The sequence below is a fragment of the Salvelinus alpinus genome, chromosome 15, assembly GCF_045679555.1.
Source record: "Salvelinus alpinus chromosome 15, SLU_Salpinus.1, whole genome shotgun sequence".
In the NCBI taxonomy this organism is placed as follows: domain Eukaryota; kingdom Metazoa; phylum Chordata; class Actinopteri; order Salmoniformes; family Salmonidae; genus Salvelinus; species Salvelinus alpinus.
The window spans coordinates 54,245,589-54,265,302 of record NC_092100.1 but is presented as its reverse complement, the minus strand read 5'-3'; the positions used below and the strand labels follow the sequence as shown (position 1 = coordinate 54,265,302).

General features: G+C 43.1%; 2 protein-coding genes across 3 annotated transcripts in view; one reads left to right on the top strand and one right to left on the bottom strand.

Annotated features, from left to right (window-relative positions):
- Nucleotides 1-2,075: 2,075 nt before the first annotated feature.
- Nucleotides 2,076-8,553, bottom strand: LOC139540343 (YY1-associated factor 2-like). Its single transcript, XM_071344099.1, has 4 exons — nt 8,312-8,553; nt 7,822-7,947; nt 5,045-5,197; nt 2,076-3,687 (listed from the first exon to the last, which is right to left on the bottom strand). Exons 1-4 carry the CDS (start codon nt 8,335-8,337, stop codon nt 3,444-3,446), a joined length of 549 nt encoding a protein of 182 aa, XP_071200200.1. The 5' UTR covers nt 8,338-8,553; the 3' UTR covers nt 2,076-3,443.
- Nucleotides 8,554-10,637: 2,084 nt separating this feature from the next.
- LOC139540340 (periphilin-1-like) overlaps nt 10,638-19,714 on the top strand; it is a 38,892-nt gene continuing 29,815 nt past the window's right edge. Inside the window, exons 1-5 of one of the 2 annotated variants that reach the window (XM_071344097.1) lie at nt 10,638-10,776; nt 11,260-11,313; nt 14,503-14,567; nt 14,804-15,040; nt 15,249-15,319. In XM_071344097.1, the coding sequence (XP_071200198.1) occupies nt 11,313; nt 14,503-14,567; nt 14,804-15,040; nt 15,249-15,319 (374 nt within the window). In that variant the 5' untranslated portion in view covers nt 10,638-10,776; nt 11,260-11,312. The remainder of the gene's footprint in view (nt 10,777-11,259; nt 11,314-14,502; nt 14,568-14,803; nt 15,041-15,248; nt 15,320-19,714) is intronic. The other variant, XM_071344098.1, reaches the window with a different exon arrangement.

Genomic DNA, 19,714 nt, shown 5'->3' with positions numbered 1-19,714 from the left:
TGCCTGTTTGACCTCCCTACAACGCCTGGGCATGCTCCTGATGAGGTGGCGGATGGTCTCCTGAGGGATCTCCTCCCAGACCTGGACTAAAGCATCCGCCAACTCCTGGACAGTCTGTGGTGCAACGTGGCGTTGGTGGATGGAGCGAGACATGATGTCCCAGATGTGCTCAATTGGATTCAGGTCTAGGGAACGGGCGGGCCAGTCCATAGCATCAATGCCTACCTCTTGCAGGAACTGCTGACACACTCCAGCCATATGAGGTCTAGCATTGTCTTGCATTAGGAGGAACCCAGGGCCAACCGCACCAGCATATGGTCTCACAAGGGGTCTGAGGATCTCATCTCGGTACCTAATGGCAGTCAGGCTACCTCTGGCGAGCCCATGGAGGGCTATGCGGCCCCCCAAAGAAATGCCACCCCACACCATGACTGACCCACCGCCAAACCGGTCATGCTGGAGGATGTTGCAGGCAGCAGAACGTTCTCCACGGCGTCTCCAGACTCTGTCACGTCTGTCACATGTGCTCAGTGTGAACCTGCTTTCATCTGTGAAGAGCACAGGGCGCCAGTGGCGAATTTGCCAATCTTGGTGTTCTCTGGCAAATGCCAAACATCCTGCACGGTGTTGGGCTGTAAGCACAACCCCCACCTGTGGACGTCGGGCCCTCATACCACCCTCATGGAGTCTGTTTCTGACCGTTTGAGCAGACACATGCACATTTGTGGCCTGCTGGAGGTCATTTTGCAGGGCTCTGGCAGCGCTCCTCCTTGCACAAAGGCGGAGGTAGCGGTCCTGCTGCTGGGTTGTTGCCCTCCTACGGCCTCCTCCACGTCTCCTGTACTGGCCTGTCTCCTGGTAGCGCCTCCATGCTCTGGACACTACGCTGACAGACACAGCAAACCTTCTTGCCACAGCTCGCATTGATGTGCCATCCCGGATGAGCTGCACTACCTGAGCCACTTGTGTGGGTTGTAGACTCCGTCTCATGCTACCACTAGAATGAAAGCACCGCCAGCATTCAAAAGTGACCAAAACATCAGCCAGGAAGCATAGGAACTGAGAAGTGGTCTGTGGTCACCACCTGCAGAACCACTCCTTTATTGGGGGTGTCTTGCTAATTGCCTATAATTTCCACCTGTTGTCTATTCCATTTGCACAACAGCATGTGAAATTTATTGTCAATCAGTGTTGCTTCCTAAGTGGACAGTTTGATTTCACAGAAGTGTGATTGACTTGGAGTTACATTGTGTTGTTTAAGTGTTCCCTTTATTTTTTTGAGCAGTGTATATTTTTAAAACATTTTATTTGACCCCCTTTTTCGATCTTGTCTCATCGCTGCAATTCCAACAGGCTTGGGAAAGGCATGCGTCCTCTAAAACAGGACCCGCCAAACCGCTCTTCTTTAATAACCCGGCCGCTTAACCCGGAAGCATCAATGTGTCCGAGAAAACACTGTTCAACTAACGACGGAGGTCAGCCTGCAGGCGCCCAGCCCGCCACAAGGAGTCGCTAGAGCGCGATGAGCCAAGTAAAGCCCCCCTGCCAAACCCTCCCCTAACCCAGACAACGCTCGGCTAATTTTGCGCCGCCCTATGGGACTCCCGGTCAAGGCCAGTTGTGACACAGCCTGGGATCGAACCCGGGTCTGTAGCTATGCCTCAAGCACTGCGACGCAGTGAATCATAGACCGCTGCGCCACTCAGAAATAGGTCTTTATGGGTCTCCTAACTAAATTCCTTAGCATGTCAAGTTATCCAGACTCTAGCAGATACAGTACTTGTAAATAGGTTATAAAAATGAGGGCTATCCATGAATATCCCAAATACAGTCTCCTGTGTGAGGAGCTTAGGCTGCATTTAAATAGGCAGCCCAAATCGAATATTTCTCCCACTAATATATATATATATTTTTTTTTACATCAGATCTTTTTCAGAGCTGATCTGATTGGTCAAAAGACCAATTCATGAAAAAAAAAGAATCATGAATTGGTTACCCGTGTAAACGCAGCCATAAAAGTCTATGGTTAAGACCCATCTGCCATCCACTGAGCACAAACGGAGGAAACTCAAGTCTGACTGATGAACCTATCAGTTTAGTTTTATTTCATATTTTCAATATAAACCACTGTTGGATGACAGCATGCTTGACTCTACAAACTTGTGGAAGAGAAGCATACTTCATAACAATATTCTCAATTGTGAATCAAACATTAAATAGTAACGCAATAATTGAGATGCTCATTGATGTACATATGACAACATGGCTGGTTATAACCAGTAACATAAAGCACTGATAATATTCAGTAACATGGGCAGTAAAATTTTGGCCAAACTGAAATGCTTTATAATGCTTTATAAAACAATGGGCCTGTTTCCCAGACACAGATTCAGCCTACTGTTGGACTAAGAAGAAGGTTCAATGGAGATTCTCCATTCAAAGTGATTAGTCAAGGACTACTATGTATCTGGGAAACTGGTCCAATATCTTCTCATTAATTAATGCACACCATATGCCAGCAGGTGCAATCTGCTGCTAACAAAAAATATATCTGTCAATCTACAATCAAGAGATGGACCACTCGCTTCACATTTATTCTCTCATAACTAGGGTTGTTGCAAATTTTGGTAACTTTGCCAAAATTCCCAGGTTTTCCAGTTCTCTCAGTTGGAGGAATCCTGAATTTCCTACTTATTCTCGGAGTCGGGGAATCGTCCAGGTGATTTCTGGAAAACCTATGGATTTCGGGTAAGTTACCAGAATTTTGCAACCCTACTCATAATGCATATTCGTATTCCTCTGTAGCTAAAGCACTCTTTTACTCTGCAATAGTCCACATTGGTAAGAGACAGAAACCAACCACTAAGTGTGTGATGAGGGATGACACTACAACACTGAGGTGTTGTAAGTAAATACCATCAGATCCCATGGCATCACTCAGCTAGCTGTGCATGCAAGGCAGGGTTCATTCAACACAGTCAAGACCCAGCTTCAGTTCAGTTCACTCAGGCCATGGTCGTTTTCATTAGGTCACACCATAGCAAAATGTTTTAAAACGTTGTGCAACAGAAAACAAACATGATCGTTTCTTATTTATTGGATAAGTCCAGGTATTACCTTCCAGTTTCAGTCAATTTTCTTCTGCTTGCTGCCTACTGAACACGACCGACAGATATTGGCTGAAACCAATTCGTTGATGATACACAGCGTCCTCCCAGCACCAGCCTCATAATACATAAGTTTTATTATTATATATATTTTTTTTTACAATGTGTGCATGTTGAAATGCTGGGTTGGAGTGTGGGGTGATGGATATGGGGGTGACATAAGGGTGTATGTAGCGTTGGGTGTAATCTTGCATGCCAGACTTGTATGCAATATTCAGAGACACACTTGTCTGGTTCCACAAGACTATGTTAGGCGAGGAGGGAGGAAATGGGAGATTAGTGACTCTCGCTGTTAACTGAGGACCCCTCCCCCCGCGGCGAGGACGACCGGGACACCCCCCTTTCAGTGTTGTCAGAACTGGTGTTGCCGCTCTGGCTGTGCTGGTCTGCCGAGGCGGCACTGGAAGGAGTGGAGGCGGGCTTGGCTTTCTCCTTAAAGTCTGTGATTATGACCGTAAGGTCACCCACCGTTACCTCTAGGTGCTGGGCACTGCTCCGGTCCACGTTTTTTAACCTGGGCCTGGGATGGAGACAGAGAAGTATGGATGGATATATAGTAGGTATCGTAAGTGTTCATCCCCTTGATTTATTCACATTTTACTGTCTTACAAAGTGGGATTGGAATATATTTAATTGTAATTTGTCAAAGATCTACACAAAATACTCTCAAAATATTAAAGACATCTTCCTAATATTGAGTTGCGCGCACGCACCCCCTACATGTAAAATCTAGGCCCGGAACGATACTAGCATTTCAATATGGTTTCCATGACAAAAATGAATACATGAAGCAGACCAAACTTGGGTGGGTCCTTTAAAAACCTGCTGTAAAATAGTGTGCTCTAGCTTGGAAAATAAATAAATGTGACTCTGGATGACAACGTAATGAGGTTTGTTTCCAACATTAGGGCTGTTTTCCTAAAGAAGTTTGGCCTTAGTAAAATCGGTGCACAAATTACAAAATCAGAGGTGCTAAGTGCTCTTGGCCAGCAAGCGCTATTGGTGTGTCTAACACGGAACCAAACTGGCTGCGCGCGTGTGCCATCGTGCGAAAATTTTGTCCCCCTACACCAAACGCGATCACGACACGCAGGTTAAAATATCAAAACAAACTCTGAACCAATGACATTAATTTGGGGACAGGTCAAAAAGCATTAAAAATGTATGCCAATTTAGCTAGTTAGCTTGCTAGCTAATTTGTCCTGGGATATAAACATTGAGTTGTTATTTTACCTGAAATGCACAAGGTCCTCTACTCCGACAATTAATCCACAAATAAAACGGCCAACTGAATTGTTTCTAGTCATCTCTCCTCCTTCCAGGCTTTTTCCATCTTTGAACTTATATGGTGATCGGCATCTAAACTTTCATAGTATTACCACGACGACTGGCAAAACAGTTTGTCTTTCAATCACCCACGTGGGTATAACCAATGAGGAGATGGCACGTGGGTACCTGCTTCTATAAACCAATGAGGAGATGGGAGGCAGGACTATCAGCGCGATCTGCGTCAGAAATAGAAAGGAGTTCTATTTTAGCCCATGGCATCGCAGACGCTCGTTAGCGCGCGCGAGCAGTGTGGGTGCAATAATTGAATAACATGGATTTCTACATTTATTTTGCGACGTGTCCAGTCTGGTCAGCACGTGAGCCCTAAATCTAAGACATTTTCACATTCTTCATGCTCTGCCAAGGTGTTGGTGATCATAGCGAGACAGCAATTTTTAAGTCTTGACATTGATGTTATAGCAGGTCACTTGGAACCTGTAAATGATTTTGATAGAATGTAATAATCATAATAAAACGAGATGATTCAAATATTCTCCAACCCTCATAGTATCTTTGTGAATATGTTGTTCAAACAGTTCCCTCCTTACCTCGTCTTCTTGTGGCTGTTCTTTTTCTGTGTCGGTTCCTTTTCACTCTTCTCTTTGTCCGATTTCTCCTTCTTCTCTTTTTTGGGTTGTGTGGGTGAAGCAAACTGTGCAGTGACTTGCTGGGCAACCATTTGGGAGACAGGGCGAGGCTTCCTAGAAAACAGATGAGCGATTATTAATATTGGATATTAGGCCATGAGCAGCAGGTACATACATATATGCACTGCATATTTATGCACACTGAAAATATACAGGGGTCCTGTGACTTGTTTTGCTAGATTTCTAGTGTATGATGAATTGTATGTATGGGGGAAAAACTATCATAAGGAAGCACACTGCACATAGACAAATACTGCATAGCGACAACATATTGAGGGTACAGGAATGCATACGCCTGGCATTTGTGCTCAGTGGGTTAAGTTCTGTGCATGGCTCCGGACATCTTGAGAAATGAAAATTTAGAAGGGTTCAAACTTGTTGTTTTATACCCTTTATTGAAAAAAACAACACATTTGACACAATCTGTCAGACGAACTACACCATAGAATCTGTCAAATAATGTCCCCATAATAGAAATGTCTCGCTCAAAATAACCACTTGAATTTAGGGTACAATTACAATGATTTATGAATAATCTGCACAATAGGTTTACACCCAAAAGTCAAACTGTCTGGACATCATCTTTGATCTTCTTCCCAGTCATCACTAGTTACCACAGCCACATATAAACCCACATATTTCTTAAATGTATGTTCTTAAAATGTGATTTTAAACCTAATCTCAACCACACTGCTAACCTTAAATAAAGACCAAAAAGCAAATGTTTATTTTCATAAATTGTTACGATATAGCAGTGGTGGGCCGTCAGGGCCTGCAAGGCCTTCTCTGCTGGCCTAAACATCATCAGAATATAATTTTTTTTTAAATATATTTTCCCACAAATATGTATTAAATTATTCCCCAGAGTAAGAGTTATACTCTTCATTTCATAGCTTTCCTCTTGGTTGCACTGCTTCCAGCCCCAGGTTGAGATTTGGAGGGCTGGTCTTTACGTTAGATCTTTTATCCAATCATATTCAGCCATCATGTGTTGCCAGGGGTCTAAAATCTGCCCTCAGGCCTTCAGAATCAACAGTGCGGGCGCTTGTAGCTTAAAGTGAATGGAAATTAAAATTTTGTGTCAACCAATCAGCTTTAGAGTTGGCTATTGTACGCCTGCTGGCTGGCTCCAGTGCTACACAGGAGCCAGCTAGCAGGCGTAGGGCGTCCACGTCTTTTGATTGGATTACCAATATTGAGAGGCAGGTCCTATGGGCAGGTCTATGCAGATCTAGGAAACTAAATTTGATAAACGAATTAATTCGCGTTCTACTGTTTTTTGAACCCACAATGGCGGAAGGAGGAGAAGATATCGATTTGGTCGAGGATATAATTATAACGCCATTCTCAAGACGAACTTTTCAAGAAAAGTTAGACATTGTAAGGAGAGGTCGCCCGACGCCACAAAGCCTGTCACAGGCGGGAAAGGGGTTCGTTCGTTCGCCACTTTCAAAGTTTCAACTATGAGCGCTGTCAATGGCTCACAGGCTCCGAGAAGCACTGCAAACTGTACTGCTGGGAATGCCTATTATTTGCAAGTGATCGATTTGGTGTTTGGAGCCACACTGGCTTTGCAAACTTGAGTTGTCTAACCAAGGCAGCAACGAGACACCAAAGTACGGCTGGGCACTTACAAGCAATGGTGCTTTTGAAAACGTTTGGGGACACCAGAGTGGAGCTACAGCTCTCACTCGTCCTGCGTTATGTGACGGACACGGGAGTCAAGGAGCGATTTATCCGGTTTGAAGATGTGACAAGCGGCAAGCGAGCTGATGACATTGCCGCTCTTATTTTCCGTTTCTTGGAGGAAAATGAATGTAGTCTGGATAAAGTTGTGGCACAGTGTTTTGATGGCGCAGCAGTCATGGCATCTGGACTCAATGGGGTGCAGGCTAAAGTTAAGGAGAGGGCACCGATGGCCTTATTCATTCACTGCTATGCACATCGACTAAATTTAGTACTGACTCAAGGAGCCTCAAAGCTTAAAGAATGCAAGGTCTTCTTTGCCAACCTCAATGGCCTTGCAGCATTTTTCTCACGATCCCCTAAGCGCACGCAACTGTCTAATAATCAGTCTTTGGTGAGTAGGCATACAATGCATGTTATTTTTTATTAAATGTGTATGTATGTTTCGCATTTTATTTCGTTAATATTAAATAGCCTATATATTAACAAAATAAAATGGCAAATAGCCTATGTTGCAAATTATTTGTTTTCTTTTATTTTCAGTGAATAGTTATGTGTCTTTATCATCACGGTGAAACTGCTTTGGGTGCGACAATGCGCTGTTTAGTGAACACACTGTATTTATTTTTTGGGGGACTTAAAGCTCAAAGTTTGTGGACCAGAAATGGATAGAAGAAGAATATTAATATAACTCTGTTGCACTCGACTATGTTCTTGCCTATTAGTTGAACTGTACTGTATTGTACTCTTCCCCTGCAATTCTCTGAAAAAAATGTCAATTTCAAGGTGACGCAACGCCTGGTTATACTGCGTTTCTGTCTAAATGTATAGTGTCTAGAGCCATGGCATCTAAATGATGGTAATAACAGGTGGATTAATTCGGGTGGGACTGTGTAGGACCTCACTGAAGGCCCAGGCGCCAGGCCCACGGCACGCTACTGCGATATAGACAATTTAGACTTGTGGCTGTGGTATCTAGTGGAAACCCTTACCGTGTTGACGTTCCCTTTCTGACATCGCACATCATACACTTGAAAGCTTCGGCGGTGTTCCTGAAAGTACATACGCTACAGTCCCAGTAGGCATCGTCAGAAGAGGGCTTGGGTTGCCGCTTCGGCCTTCAAACACAAAAACAACACACACAAACCACACGCGCACGCACACACACACAGAGAGACACACAGACACACACAGACACGATAAGGGGAGCGACACTGTCAGCATTGCCATTTTAGGTAACATTCATTGATGTGTATTTGTACAAAAACACAACAATACAAATTACTCTTATTTGAGCCGTATGGTCAGATTTACGAGGTAAAACGCTTCTATTTGACACACGGTGGCCCCGGCATAAAAGAGCCAGTCAGCCGCCATGAAGCTACAATGTAGCTAGCGCTACGCATCCATTGGTCGCACCCTATGTTTACAAGTGTTCATCACATTTTCTGGTAATATTTATAGATATATATGTAATTTTACCTTGTGGGGCTCTTCTTGTCTCCCATCGTATGAAACCTTTATTTGTTTGAACTCAATATAGATTAATTTGACGGGGAAATTACCAAAGCCGCTCTCTGCTGTCGTAGAACTCCAGTGGAAGGATGATGATCACGTGGCACCGCCTACCCAATCACTCTCTCAAGGCACTCAAAGTACTCGCCGCCGCACACTAAACGTACCGGTCCCGCACATCACACGTTTTTATTGGTTGAGGTGCATTCGCAATACCCACGCTCCACACAACGTAACATGTTTGTGCAGCGTTCAAAAAAACGGGGAACTCAGAAATCTCTGATTTCCGACTTCAGATTGTTGAAGTCTTCTGGGAACTCGGGAAAAAAAACAGTTCCGACTGCGAAAATTCGTTTCAAATGGTCATCCAACTCGGAATTCCAACTCTGGACCTCGGGCCTCTTTCTCGAGCTCCAACCTGAAAATCACAGAAGTCATGATTTGACCTCGTATTTTTCCGAGTTCCCAGTTATCTTGAACGCGCCATGAGTTATGTACTTTGCTAAATATGCATTTCGAACGTATAATTACAACTCCATATATTTTTAAACACTTTTAAAAGTTTCATAAAATAAGAAAAAAAGTATCAGCTTGCCCCCCCCCCCCCCCCCCCCCAAATGCTAGTTTGCCACACTAGCTAGCAAATTAGCAGTCTTACATTACAGGTTTACAGAATAACGTATAAAAATACACACTATTGTTTTCTAATCTATTTTTGGGTAAATCATTTTTGTTGACTGTAAAAACGTTTTATGCATGCTTTCCACACGTTGAAAATGTTTGTTTACTCCGTTGCCATGGTCACTAGTGATCGTCGTCCTCGGTGTTGAGTTTGCGGTTTGCCTTCAAAATAAAAGTCCCCAATTGAAAGCGTTGCAAACCGACACAGAGCGTAATCATGCCATATTTGGACTAGATAATGTTAAACAAGTTTGGAATGTTGTTACATATTTTTTATAATTAAATACAGTAATTAATTAGTTTGACAATGGACAGTCTTCTGTCATTGGCTGTTTGGGAACTGACGGCAACATTGCATTGACACTTACAATGAGTCTGAACAAAATGTATGGAGTTTATTCTTTTAATTTCTTCAAAACAGCAAAACTATTTACTGGGATTGCATAGGATACCATAAATAGCAAGAGACTAAACAAACAAGAAATGTGTGTGTCAGTGAGTGAGTGAGAGAGAGACTGTGTGTGGCATGACAGTGTTCCTGATGTGGCCTTACTTTAAAAAGCACATGCTGTCCTTTACTTGGTTTTGTGACAGCAACCCTCCAAATGACTCCTGAGTCTTGCGTCTTCTGTAGCCACTCTTTAAATTGACTTACTCCTTCATTACGTACATTAAAATGATCAACAACAATATTTGTATTAACTACAACTAAAACGTTGTAGAACTAGAGGGACAACTAAAACATTCAGCATTCCATTAATCCGTTGGTGTGTGCATGAGGGTTTCCTTTTTGACGGTACCAAAGATGTTCATAACTAACCCAAGACAGTTCATCTGTGTAGGGATCCTGCATAGTAGATTTCTACCCGTACAGAAGGATACATTTACATTTAAGTCATTTAGCAGACGCTCTTATCCAGAGCGACTTACAAATTGGAAAGTTCATACATATTCATCCTGGTCCCCCCGTGGGTTCATTCCCCACAACCCTGGCGTTGCAAGCGCCATGCTCTACCAACTGAGCCACACGGGACCAGCAAGTGCTTTTTCTAACCTTTATTTAACTAGGCAAGTCAGTTAAGAACAAATTCTTATGTACAATGACAGCCTCAGCTCGGGGGTTCGATCCAGCAACTTTTCAGTTACTGGCCCAAGGCTCTACCTGCCACCCCGATATATGTTTCAGTAAGATTGCATTTTTACCTTTATTGCAATGGTTATCAACTGTACTGCAGGGACGGAACGTACGTCTCTGAAAATTGATGTTGTGGTGGCAGCTGCAGAGAGGTATTTGGTTGTGCGAGACTTGACATCGGAAGAGTGTGTTAAGCCGTTTTATCCCGTCCTTTCAGGCTGTTGGCCTGAAGTAGGCCAAAATATTTTGAAATTGTGGAGTATGATGTTTATTTATTAGAATTTTTTAATTTTTTGTAAGTATATTGTTAGATGGTAAGGTATTAGTTTATTTTATTATTATATATATTTTTATTCAAGCAAAGTATAAGAGAGTTATACTTTGGCTACCACCCGCCGCCGAAGAAAAAAAGGTCGAAGAAGCAGATAGGCGGCGGTAAACGCAGCGTAACATACTGCACTCCGCCAATCAAACACCGACGAGGAAGAGGTTGAATTTTACTCGTGGTGTTTGTTGTCAAATGTAGCACATGCAGAAAGGTTTGGAACTATATAAAAAAAATACACTACTTTATCGCAAAAAGTGCAAGACTACCTTTAATACTAATACACAACTGGTAAGTTCGTTTTTCTAGCAACAACAGCTTCAGTGTACGCTAGCTAGCATTGGCCAGCATCTCTTTGTAGCTAGGCTAACTTCAGTAACTGTCCAATTGTTTGTAAATTACTAGCTAGAGACGCTATCATTTCAATTGACTTGGGATGTTCATATAGAAACATTATTAATCATCAGGGTCGTATTCATTACACACTGTTGCGAAACGTTTCTTAAGCGGAAGCAAACGTAATTAAACTAAGGGCCCTAGCTGCCTGAATTCTGTCGTTAGCAACTGTGGCGTAATTATTACACCCCAAGGGGAATTCAGGTAGGTCCTTCTGTTTTAAGAGACGTCGTAATGAATATGCCCCGGTTGATTTTGTTTACATGTACAAATTTTCTTTCTGTGTCTTGTATCCTAGTTTTTGAATATCAACCACATTTGTGTCAATACACTCCATAGACAACTCAATAATTCCTAAATATTCATCAATATTTGCAGGTTTAACATTCTCCAGGTCCCACACCACATTGAGGAGCCCTTCAGCAACTTGGAGTAAGTTAGCTACAGCTCTACCACACTACAGTAACTGAAAAATCTGTGTGCACAATATGAAGGGACAGTTATACTGTAACCCTGATGCCTAGCTCAGATACTTTCAGAGTTTGATTTGCGATATCTGTTTGTCAGAGTATAAACGTTACTTAAGTCTCCCTAGTGCACACACTACACTGTGTACTGTCTAATGAGGCATTCATGTGCTTGAGGGAAACTGGGTATTCTGACATGATTGTGTTTTATTGCTTTTGAAGTCGGACCAATTCTTCAACCAATAGGATTTTAGCTAGCTTGATCTCAGAGTAACCTCAGTCTCCTACTTAACTGTTCACAGGCGAAACGTCAAGGATTTAGTTGCCTGCCGTAGGATTACAGCTTCTTGTCACACAAGTAGGGCTGTCGTGGTGACCGTGTTACCGTATTCATGATCAAACATTGAATGAATCTCCGAAAGTTTAAGTTTTTTGAATAACCCATGAACATGGGAGGCCTACGGTAATAATGAGAGAGAGAGATACAAATCTAATGAGAAATTTGAACAAACCTTACAGTTGAGCAAAGCATTAAAACAAATTAAACATGCATTCAAGTCTGGGGAAAAAATCCTTCCTTGCCATTACAAACCAAACGACTAAAAGCCTAATCCTACTCACTGAAATATTTTAAAAGCATTAAGACAAATTAAAGTTATGAAGCGTATTTTCCAAATTATTCCTATAAAGTGTTTATTGTCCTAAAGTTGCAGCTTTTCTATGGGAATAATTATGAAAGTTGGATTCTGTGCTATACTCATTCACAGATTTATTTTGAATGACAAATACAGTTGAGGTCGGAAGTTTACATACACGTCATTAAAACTCGTTTTTCAACCACTCCACAAATGTCTTGTTAACAAACTATGATTTTGGCAAGTCGGTTAGGACATCTATTATGTACATGACACAAGTAATTTTTCCAACAATTGTTTACAGACATTATTTCACTAATAATTCACTGTATCACAATTCCAATGGGTCAGAAGTTTACATACACTAAGTTGACTGTGCCATTAAACAGCTTGGACAATTCCAGAAAATGATGTCATGGCTTTAGAAGCTTCTGATAGACTAATTGTCATAATTTGAGTCAATTGGAGGTGTACCTGTGGATGTATTTCGAGGCCTACCTTCAAACTCAGTGCCTCTTTGCTTGACATCATGGGAAAATCAAAAGAAATCAGCCAAGACCTCATAAAAAAAAATTGTAGACCTCCACAAGTCTGGTTCATCCTTGGGAGCAATTTCCAAACGCCTGAAGGTATCACGTTCATCTGTATAAACAACAGTACGCAAGTATAAACACCATGGGACCACACAGCCGTCATACCGCTCAGGAAGGAGACGCGTTCTGTCTCCTAGAGATTACTGCACTTTGGTGTGAAAAGTGCAAATCAATCCCAGAACAACAGCAAAGGACCTTGTGAAGATGCTGGAGGAAACAGGTACAAAAGTATCTATTTCCACAGTAAAACGAGTCCTATATCGACATAACTTGAAAGGCAGATCAGCAAGGAAGAAGCCACTGCTCCAAACCGCCATAAAAAAGCCATACTACGGTTTGCAACTGCACATGGGGACAAAGATCGTGCTTTTTGGAGAAATGTCCTTTCGTCTGATGAAACAAAAATAGAACTGTTTGGCCATAATGACCATCATTATGTTTGGAGGGAAAAGTGGGAGGCTTTCAAGCCGAAGAACACCATCCCAACCGTAAAGCACGGGGTGGCAGAATCATGTTGTGGGGGTGCTTTGCTGCAGGAGGGACTGGTGCACTTCACAAAATAGATGGCATCATGAGGTAGCAAAATTATGTGGATATATTGAAGCAACATCTCAAGACATCAGTCAGGAAGTTAAAGCTTGGTCGCAAATGGGTCTTCCAAATGGACAATGACCCCAAGCATACTTCCAAAGTTGTGGCAAAATGGCTTAAGGACAACAAAGTCAAGGTTTTGGAGTGGTCATCACAAAGCCCTGACCTCAATCCTATAGAACATTTGTGGGCAGAACTGAAAAAGCGTGTGCGAGCAAGGAGGCCTACAAACCTGACTCAGTTACACCAGCTCTGTCATGAGGAATGGGCCAAAATTCACCCAACCTATTGTGGGAAGCTTCTGAAACGTTTGACCCCAGTTAAACAATTTAAAGACAAGGCTACCAAATACTAATTGAGAGTGTGTAAACTTCTGACCCACTGGGAATGTGATGAAAGAAATAAAAGCTGAAATAAATCATTCTCTCTACTATTATGACATTTCACATTCTTAAAATAAAGTGGTGATCCTAACTGACCTAAGACAGGGGATTTTTACTAGGATTAAATGTCAGGAATTGTGAAACTGAGTTGAAATGTATTTGTCTAAGGTGTATGTAAACTTCCGACTTCAACTGTATGTTCGGCCACAAGAAGTGAAATTGAGCAAACAATTCCAAGATGGAAAAATCTAATGAGGAGAAGAAAAAAAAAACTTAGGCTACAGCTGAGGAAAGCTTGTGAAATAAATTATGCGTAGTTGGTTTATGCCTATATCCATATTATTATAGCAACATGCAACCTACCTACAACACCTATAGTGGCCTAACAAGGGAGGAGGAGGCGAAAATGTGAATCGGTTTATAATGATCCAGTTCTGAGGACAGCAGAGTTGCTCTGCAGCCAATGATTTTACAACCCATCGCAAGAGCACAGCCAGTGAGGTTCGTGGACTGCGTCACTCGCTGCATCTGCACCCAGACTTCCCACTTGTAATTATGACTTGGAGGGTCGTTCAAGTGAAACTTCCCAGTTGGAACTCCGAACTTCCGATTACTCCGACAGCATGTGAACGCCGCATTAGTGTACATACTTGTTTGAAACGTGAGCTACTTGTGGACAATGGGGCGCCAGGGTAGCCTAGTGGTTAGAGCATTGGACTAGTAACCGAAAGGTTGCAAGTTCGAATCCCCGAGCTGACAAGGTACAAATCTGTCTTTCTGCCCCTGAACAGGCAGTTAACCCACTATTCCTAGGCCGTCATTGAAAATAAGAATTTGTTCTTAACTGACTTGCCTAGTAAAATAAAACAAATTAACACATTTTAGTTTGCGTCCCTCTGTGTTAATTATTGTCAAGGCTGTGATTTGTATGCTTGTTGTCGCTTACTTGCAGTGGCATACAGGCGAGACCGAAGCCGAATCGGAGAGGCCACCGATGAGCTTATTTCAGAGAGAGCGGTAAGTGACTGGTCATTCTAGCACTTTGCACAATGCACTCTTTTGGCAGACGATGAAGATTATGTTCACGTATGTGCTGTCATCACACGAGTGTTTATTAGGCCATCGACCATCCTTCATGGAGTTGTCAATGTAAAGAGATGTATAACTTATTTGTTCATGCATAGAGTAGATTGTCTCTCTGCACTTGTGTTTTTGAAAGGAACTAATCCATGTCGTGATGTTTTTTTGTTTAGGGAATGTACCAGAGAGTTGTGAATGTTGTCGAGAGGAGGACGGCTGTGACAAGACCGGAGCAAGAATACGACCGCGAATTTGAATATGAAACCAAGCGGTATGGTGGCATTCAAAGTTTTCATGACGATGACCAGAGAGGATACCCTAGCGACAACATTCACACAGGAAGTGATCGTGGATACCACGGTGACGTGGTAGGGAGCATCCGAGGGAGGAACTCCCCATCTCCCCGACAGGTTGGTGACGCTTTATAATGACCATTGTCATATTGATCTCAGAAAACTAAGATTTAGTTTACTTTCTTTGCAGTTGGACTAATATAAAACGGACCATTTAGGCGGTATCCTAGCTGTTGAATGTATGTTGATTATCAGTATTTTTATTTTTTTCAGCAGTCTGTATTATTCACACAAATTTCAACACATACACTATCTTTGTATGCAGGAGGACTACAGGGATCCATGCTACAGGGGATCCAGAGTTGATTCTCAGATGGGCCGTCAAGGAGAGATGAGGTAAATCAGGCTTGACCACATCTATAAGATTGAGAGACGTTGAGTAATACTTTGTTAATGACCTGTTTTAAAATACTGTGGTGGTATGAACCACCGGATGGCAGCAGAGTTCTACATTTCTGAAGCCACCATACCTTTATTGGTCAATTGCACACGAGGTCCCCTCCGAAAGACACAAGTATATACAGGTTTTGGAGTGGTGCGGGGGGCTGCCACCTGGGAGCTGCTGTTGTTGGGTGTTAAGTGCCTTGCTCAAGGGCACAGCGGTAGGCAATGGCATCTAGGATTTGCTGGTTGTTGGCTCGCCTCTCTAACCACGTTTTTGAGCAGCATTTTTCATATCATGTATGTGTCTTTGTGTAGAGCACAACTTGTAGCATTAATTCAACTCTGAAATTATTGCTTTTAATTATTGCAGCTCGGTAGGCATTGATAACGTTCCACAGGGTTGCTGGCCCATGTTGACTCCAATACTTCCCACAGTTGTGTCAAGTTGGCTGGATGTCCTCTGGGCGGTGGACCGTTCTTGATACACACGGGAAACTGTTGAGCGTGAAAAACCCAGCAGCATTGCAGTTCTTGACACAAACCGGTGCACCTGGCACCTTATACCATACCCCGTTCAAAGCCACTTACATTTTTTGTCTTGCCCATTCACCCTCTGAATAGCACACATACACAATCCATGTCTCAAGACTTAAAAATCCTTCTTTAACTTGTCTCCTCCCCTTCATCTTCACTGGTTTGAAGTGGATTTAACAAGTGACACCAATAAGGGATCATAGCTTTCACCTAGTCAATCTGTCATGGAAAGAGCAGGTGTTATTAATGTTTTGTGTACTCAGTGTAAATCCCCACTCAAGATATTACATTTGACATATATCGCACAGTCACTGATTTTTGAAGAGGGATTGAAAATACACTGAAGCGAATTTGCCAACCTGTCTCTGAGGGATTGGGCGGGAAAGACTGAGAGGAGGTTCTTGGCTCTCGTTTCATACCATATTCCACTTATCAACCACCAGACTCCTTGCCTTGGGGCGCTTGTCAGCCCGACCCCACACAGAGCACAGCTAAAGCCAGTGGATCTGCTCTGCCCCTGTGCTGCCAAGACAGCCGTCTAGCAGTGACCCAATACAGAGTGCCAACAGTTCACAGGCCAAGACCCACCCCTCCCCATTCACTCCTACCCAAGTGTCATACCAGACTCCAGACAGGGACAAAGGGCACCAGTGTCAACTCATTGAGCCAACAAGGCTAAACCCCCACAGGAAAACCATCTGGGCCGCTAACCACTCCCTCTCCAGCCAGACAACCTCCACCACACTCTCGGCTATCCTCAGACTCTCTGTACGGCGTACATGCTCTCTATGCTGTCTTCTGTGGGAGTGCAAGCTAACTACGGTCTGATTTCTCACCTCTTCCTTCATTACCGCAACCAGTCCAATTATTTTTAGGATCCATAGTATGACACCTCGCATATTTATCACCGACATTTGCAATTCTGTCTCCCACGTTGGTTCGAGTCGGTTCACCAATGTCATTGCCTACAAGTCCAGGGAGCTGCAATGGAGCCTAAAAGAGAGACTCATGGTGTGGTTTTGACAGGGCAGCAGGCGGGCATCTGGGTCCATTTTTCCGCCATTAGTGTGGCAAGGAGGTTGACTGGAGGCCTCACCCTTGCAGTGTAGCCCACAGGAAGCAGCGGTCAGGAACTCTTTGTTGGGTCTCTCTCGCCTGGCCGGAGGTGTCGAAAACTGAGGTGGCCAGACACCAGACGAACAGCAAGGCCTCTCCAGCACCACACCCTTATCCCTTTCCCCTCAACACAAGACAGAGTCCTGGGCCTGGGGGCTGCTGTTCATGGGCCTTCACTAGACTCCCACACATACGTTTTGAGGGGGGGGGGGGGGGGTGCACACTGCAGGTGTGCCTTTGCAATAGAGGCAGGTGGGCGGTGGCGGGTGGGTTGCTCAATCCGCTCCGTTGTGGAGCTCTTGACCTCATGCGACGATAGCAGATAATGAGTGAAAGGGGAATCCCATTAAGTGCACTCATATTAAATTTGTGCACAGGGCTGATTGCAATGATATATTATTGATTTCACTATTCAGGAAGATGAGAGGGAGGCATTGGCTGTAATAACCTTATGACTAAAACCAATTACCTAGATTGATATTGGGTTTCATGTTATTTTGTTTTCAAAATGAGTTAATTTCATGTTTAATTTGTTTGTGTAACGCTTTCCATGTAATGGATTGGCTTTAACGGCATGACCTTGTAGAGGGAGGCTGAGCACCAAATGGCAACGTATTCCCTGTGTAGAGGCTCTGGTCAAAAGTAGTGCACTATAGGGAATAGGGTGCCCATTTAGGATGCTGACCTTGTAGAGAGACACTCTCTCAGAACCTCTTGAGTACTTTCTAGCTTAGTCAGGCCACGGTCTCCTTTTCCCCCTCTGGTATTCTGCAGTTGTCTTTCTTCCTGGACCTGAAAGAGCTAGTGTTTAGTTTTCCTGTTATTGCAGGTGGGACTATGACACCCATTTGCTCTGACTGTTTTTTGGGGGGTTATTCTTGCTCTCAGATCAGCGTGTTTTCTTCTCTTTGGTTTGTAAGGATATAACCTGCGTTTAGAGAACCTGTTCCTATGCTTGGAAGAACGGCTTTGAAGATGCAGCTATAGACCTACTTAATCAACCATTACAACTAGGAATTTTCTTCAAAAGGTGACATTTTATGTATAGTGACCACAGAATTCCTTTTTCATAGCTTTCTTTATGGAAAGGTGAGTTTTTAAGGAGGAATCAATCAAATGTATTTATTACGCCCTTTTTACATCAGCAGAAGTCACAAAGTGCTGTACAGAAACCCAGCCTAAAACCCCAAACAGCAAGCAATGCAGATGTAGAAGCACTGCAGATGTAGGATCACTCACTGCAACGGTGGTAATTAACTTTATTTGGCAGGCTGAGCCTTGGCTACTTCAAACTGGCCTGGGGGGCGTAAATGCTGGAGGCCTTGTTAGGCCTGATCTTTGTTTTGGGACATGGCCCTCGAAGTTCAAGCAGGGGTCATGAAAACCAGGTGCCGCTGGTTGGTTCATTTATACAGTTGCGGCCAAATATATTGGCATCTTTGCACTTTTCTTAAAGGCAGTGTGTTACCTATTTCTTAATTCCATAAACGCATATAATAGTAACTTCGAGCACCCCAAGAAAACATTCCTAAATTACTTACTCTTAAATCAACAAAACGTATGACGTCCTAAACCTGTGTTTACCACAGACCTTATTTTCGCCGTTCATCCTAAATCATCACATTTATTTATTAAGCCCTTCTTACATCAGCTGATATCTCAAAGTCAGAAACCCAGCCTAAAACCCCAAACAGCAAGCAATGCAGGTGTAGAAGCACGGTGGCTAGGAAAAACTCCCTAGAAAGGCCAGAACCTAAGAAGAAACCTAGAGAGGAACCAGGCTATGAGGGGTTGCCAGTCCTCTTCTGGCTGTGCCGGGTGGAGATTATAATAGAACATGGCCAAGATGTTCAAATGTTCATAGATGACCAGCAGGGTCAAATAATAATAATCACAGTGGATGTCGAGGGTGCAACAGCTCAGCACCTCAGGAGTAAATGTCAGTTGGCTTTTTATAGCCGATCATTCAGAGTATCTCTACCGCTCCTGCTGTCTCTAGAGAGTTGAAAACAGCAGGTCTGGGACAGGTAGCACGTCCGGGGAACAGGTCAGAATTCCATAGCCGCAGGCAGAACAGTTGAAACTGGAGCAGCAGCACGGCCAGGTGGACTGGGGACAGCGAGGAGTTATCAGGCCAGGTAGTCCTAAGGCATGGTCCTCAGAGAGAGAGAGAGAGAGAAAGAGTACTCCACCTTTAGTAATTTCTATGATTCACGTCTTGCATTCTGGGCTTTCTTTGTGGTTTTTATATGCGGGGAGAATAAATTGTACTATTGTAAATTAACATACTTTTTCAAGTTAGAACCAAGTAAGGTCCATTATCTGCTACCTGGACATTAACTAATTCACAATTTCTTGAAAAATAAGTTGAAATTGAAAAGACTTTTGGTCTCCACACCTTTTAGATTTTCAACATTGCAAAACCAAATGTACTTTAGTACATTTTTAAGTTTACAATTTATTATTTCAAAAATAAAGACAAACGTCATGGGCAGAATTATTGGTGCCCCCGAGTTAGTATTTGGTTGCACAGGCTTTGGCCAAGATAACTACAGACAAATGGTTCTTGTACCCATCACTGTGCTTACAGCACCTTTTTATTGTTAATTTGGCCTACTTTTCAGCAGCAAACTACTCTAATTCTTCAACGTTTGAGGAGTGCCCTCCGCCAACTGCTGTTTTCAGCTCTCGCCATAG

Excerpts from the sequence above, each read along its gene's own strand:
- LOC139540343 (XM_071344099.1), bottom strand. The coding sequence starts at position 8,337 with ATGGGAGACAAGAAGAGCCCCACAAG. Across the intron at positions 7,948-8,311 it reads GACAAGAAGAGCCCCACAAG|GCCGAAGCGGCAACCCAAGC; the intron begins GTAAAATTACAT and ends TTGTGTTTGAAG. Across the intron at positions 5,198-7,821 it reads AGAAAGGGAACGTCAACACG|GAAGCCTCGCCCTGTCTCCC; the intron begins GTAAGGGTTTCC and ends TCTGTTTTCTAG.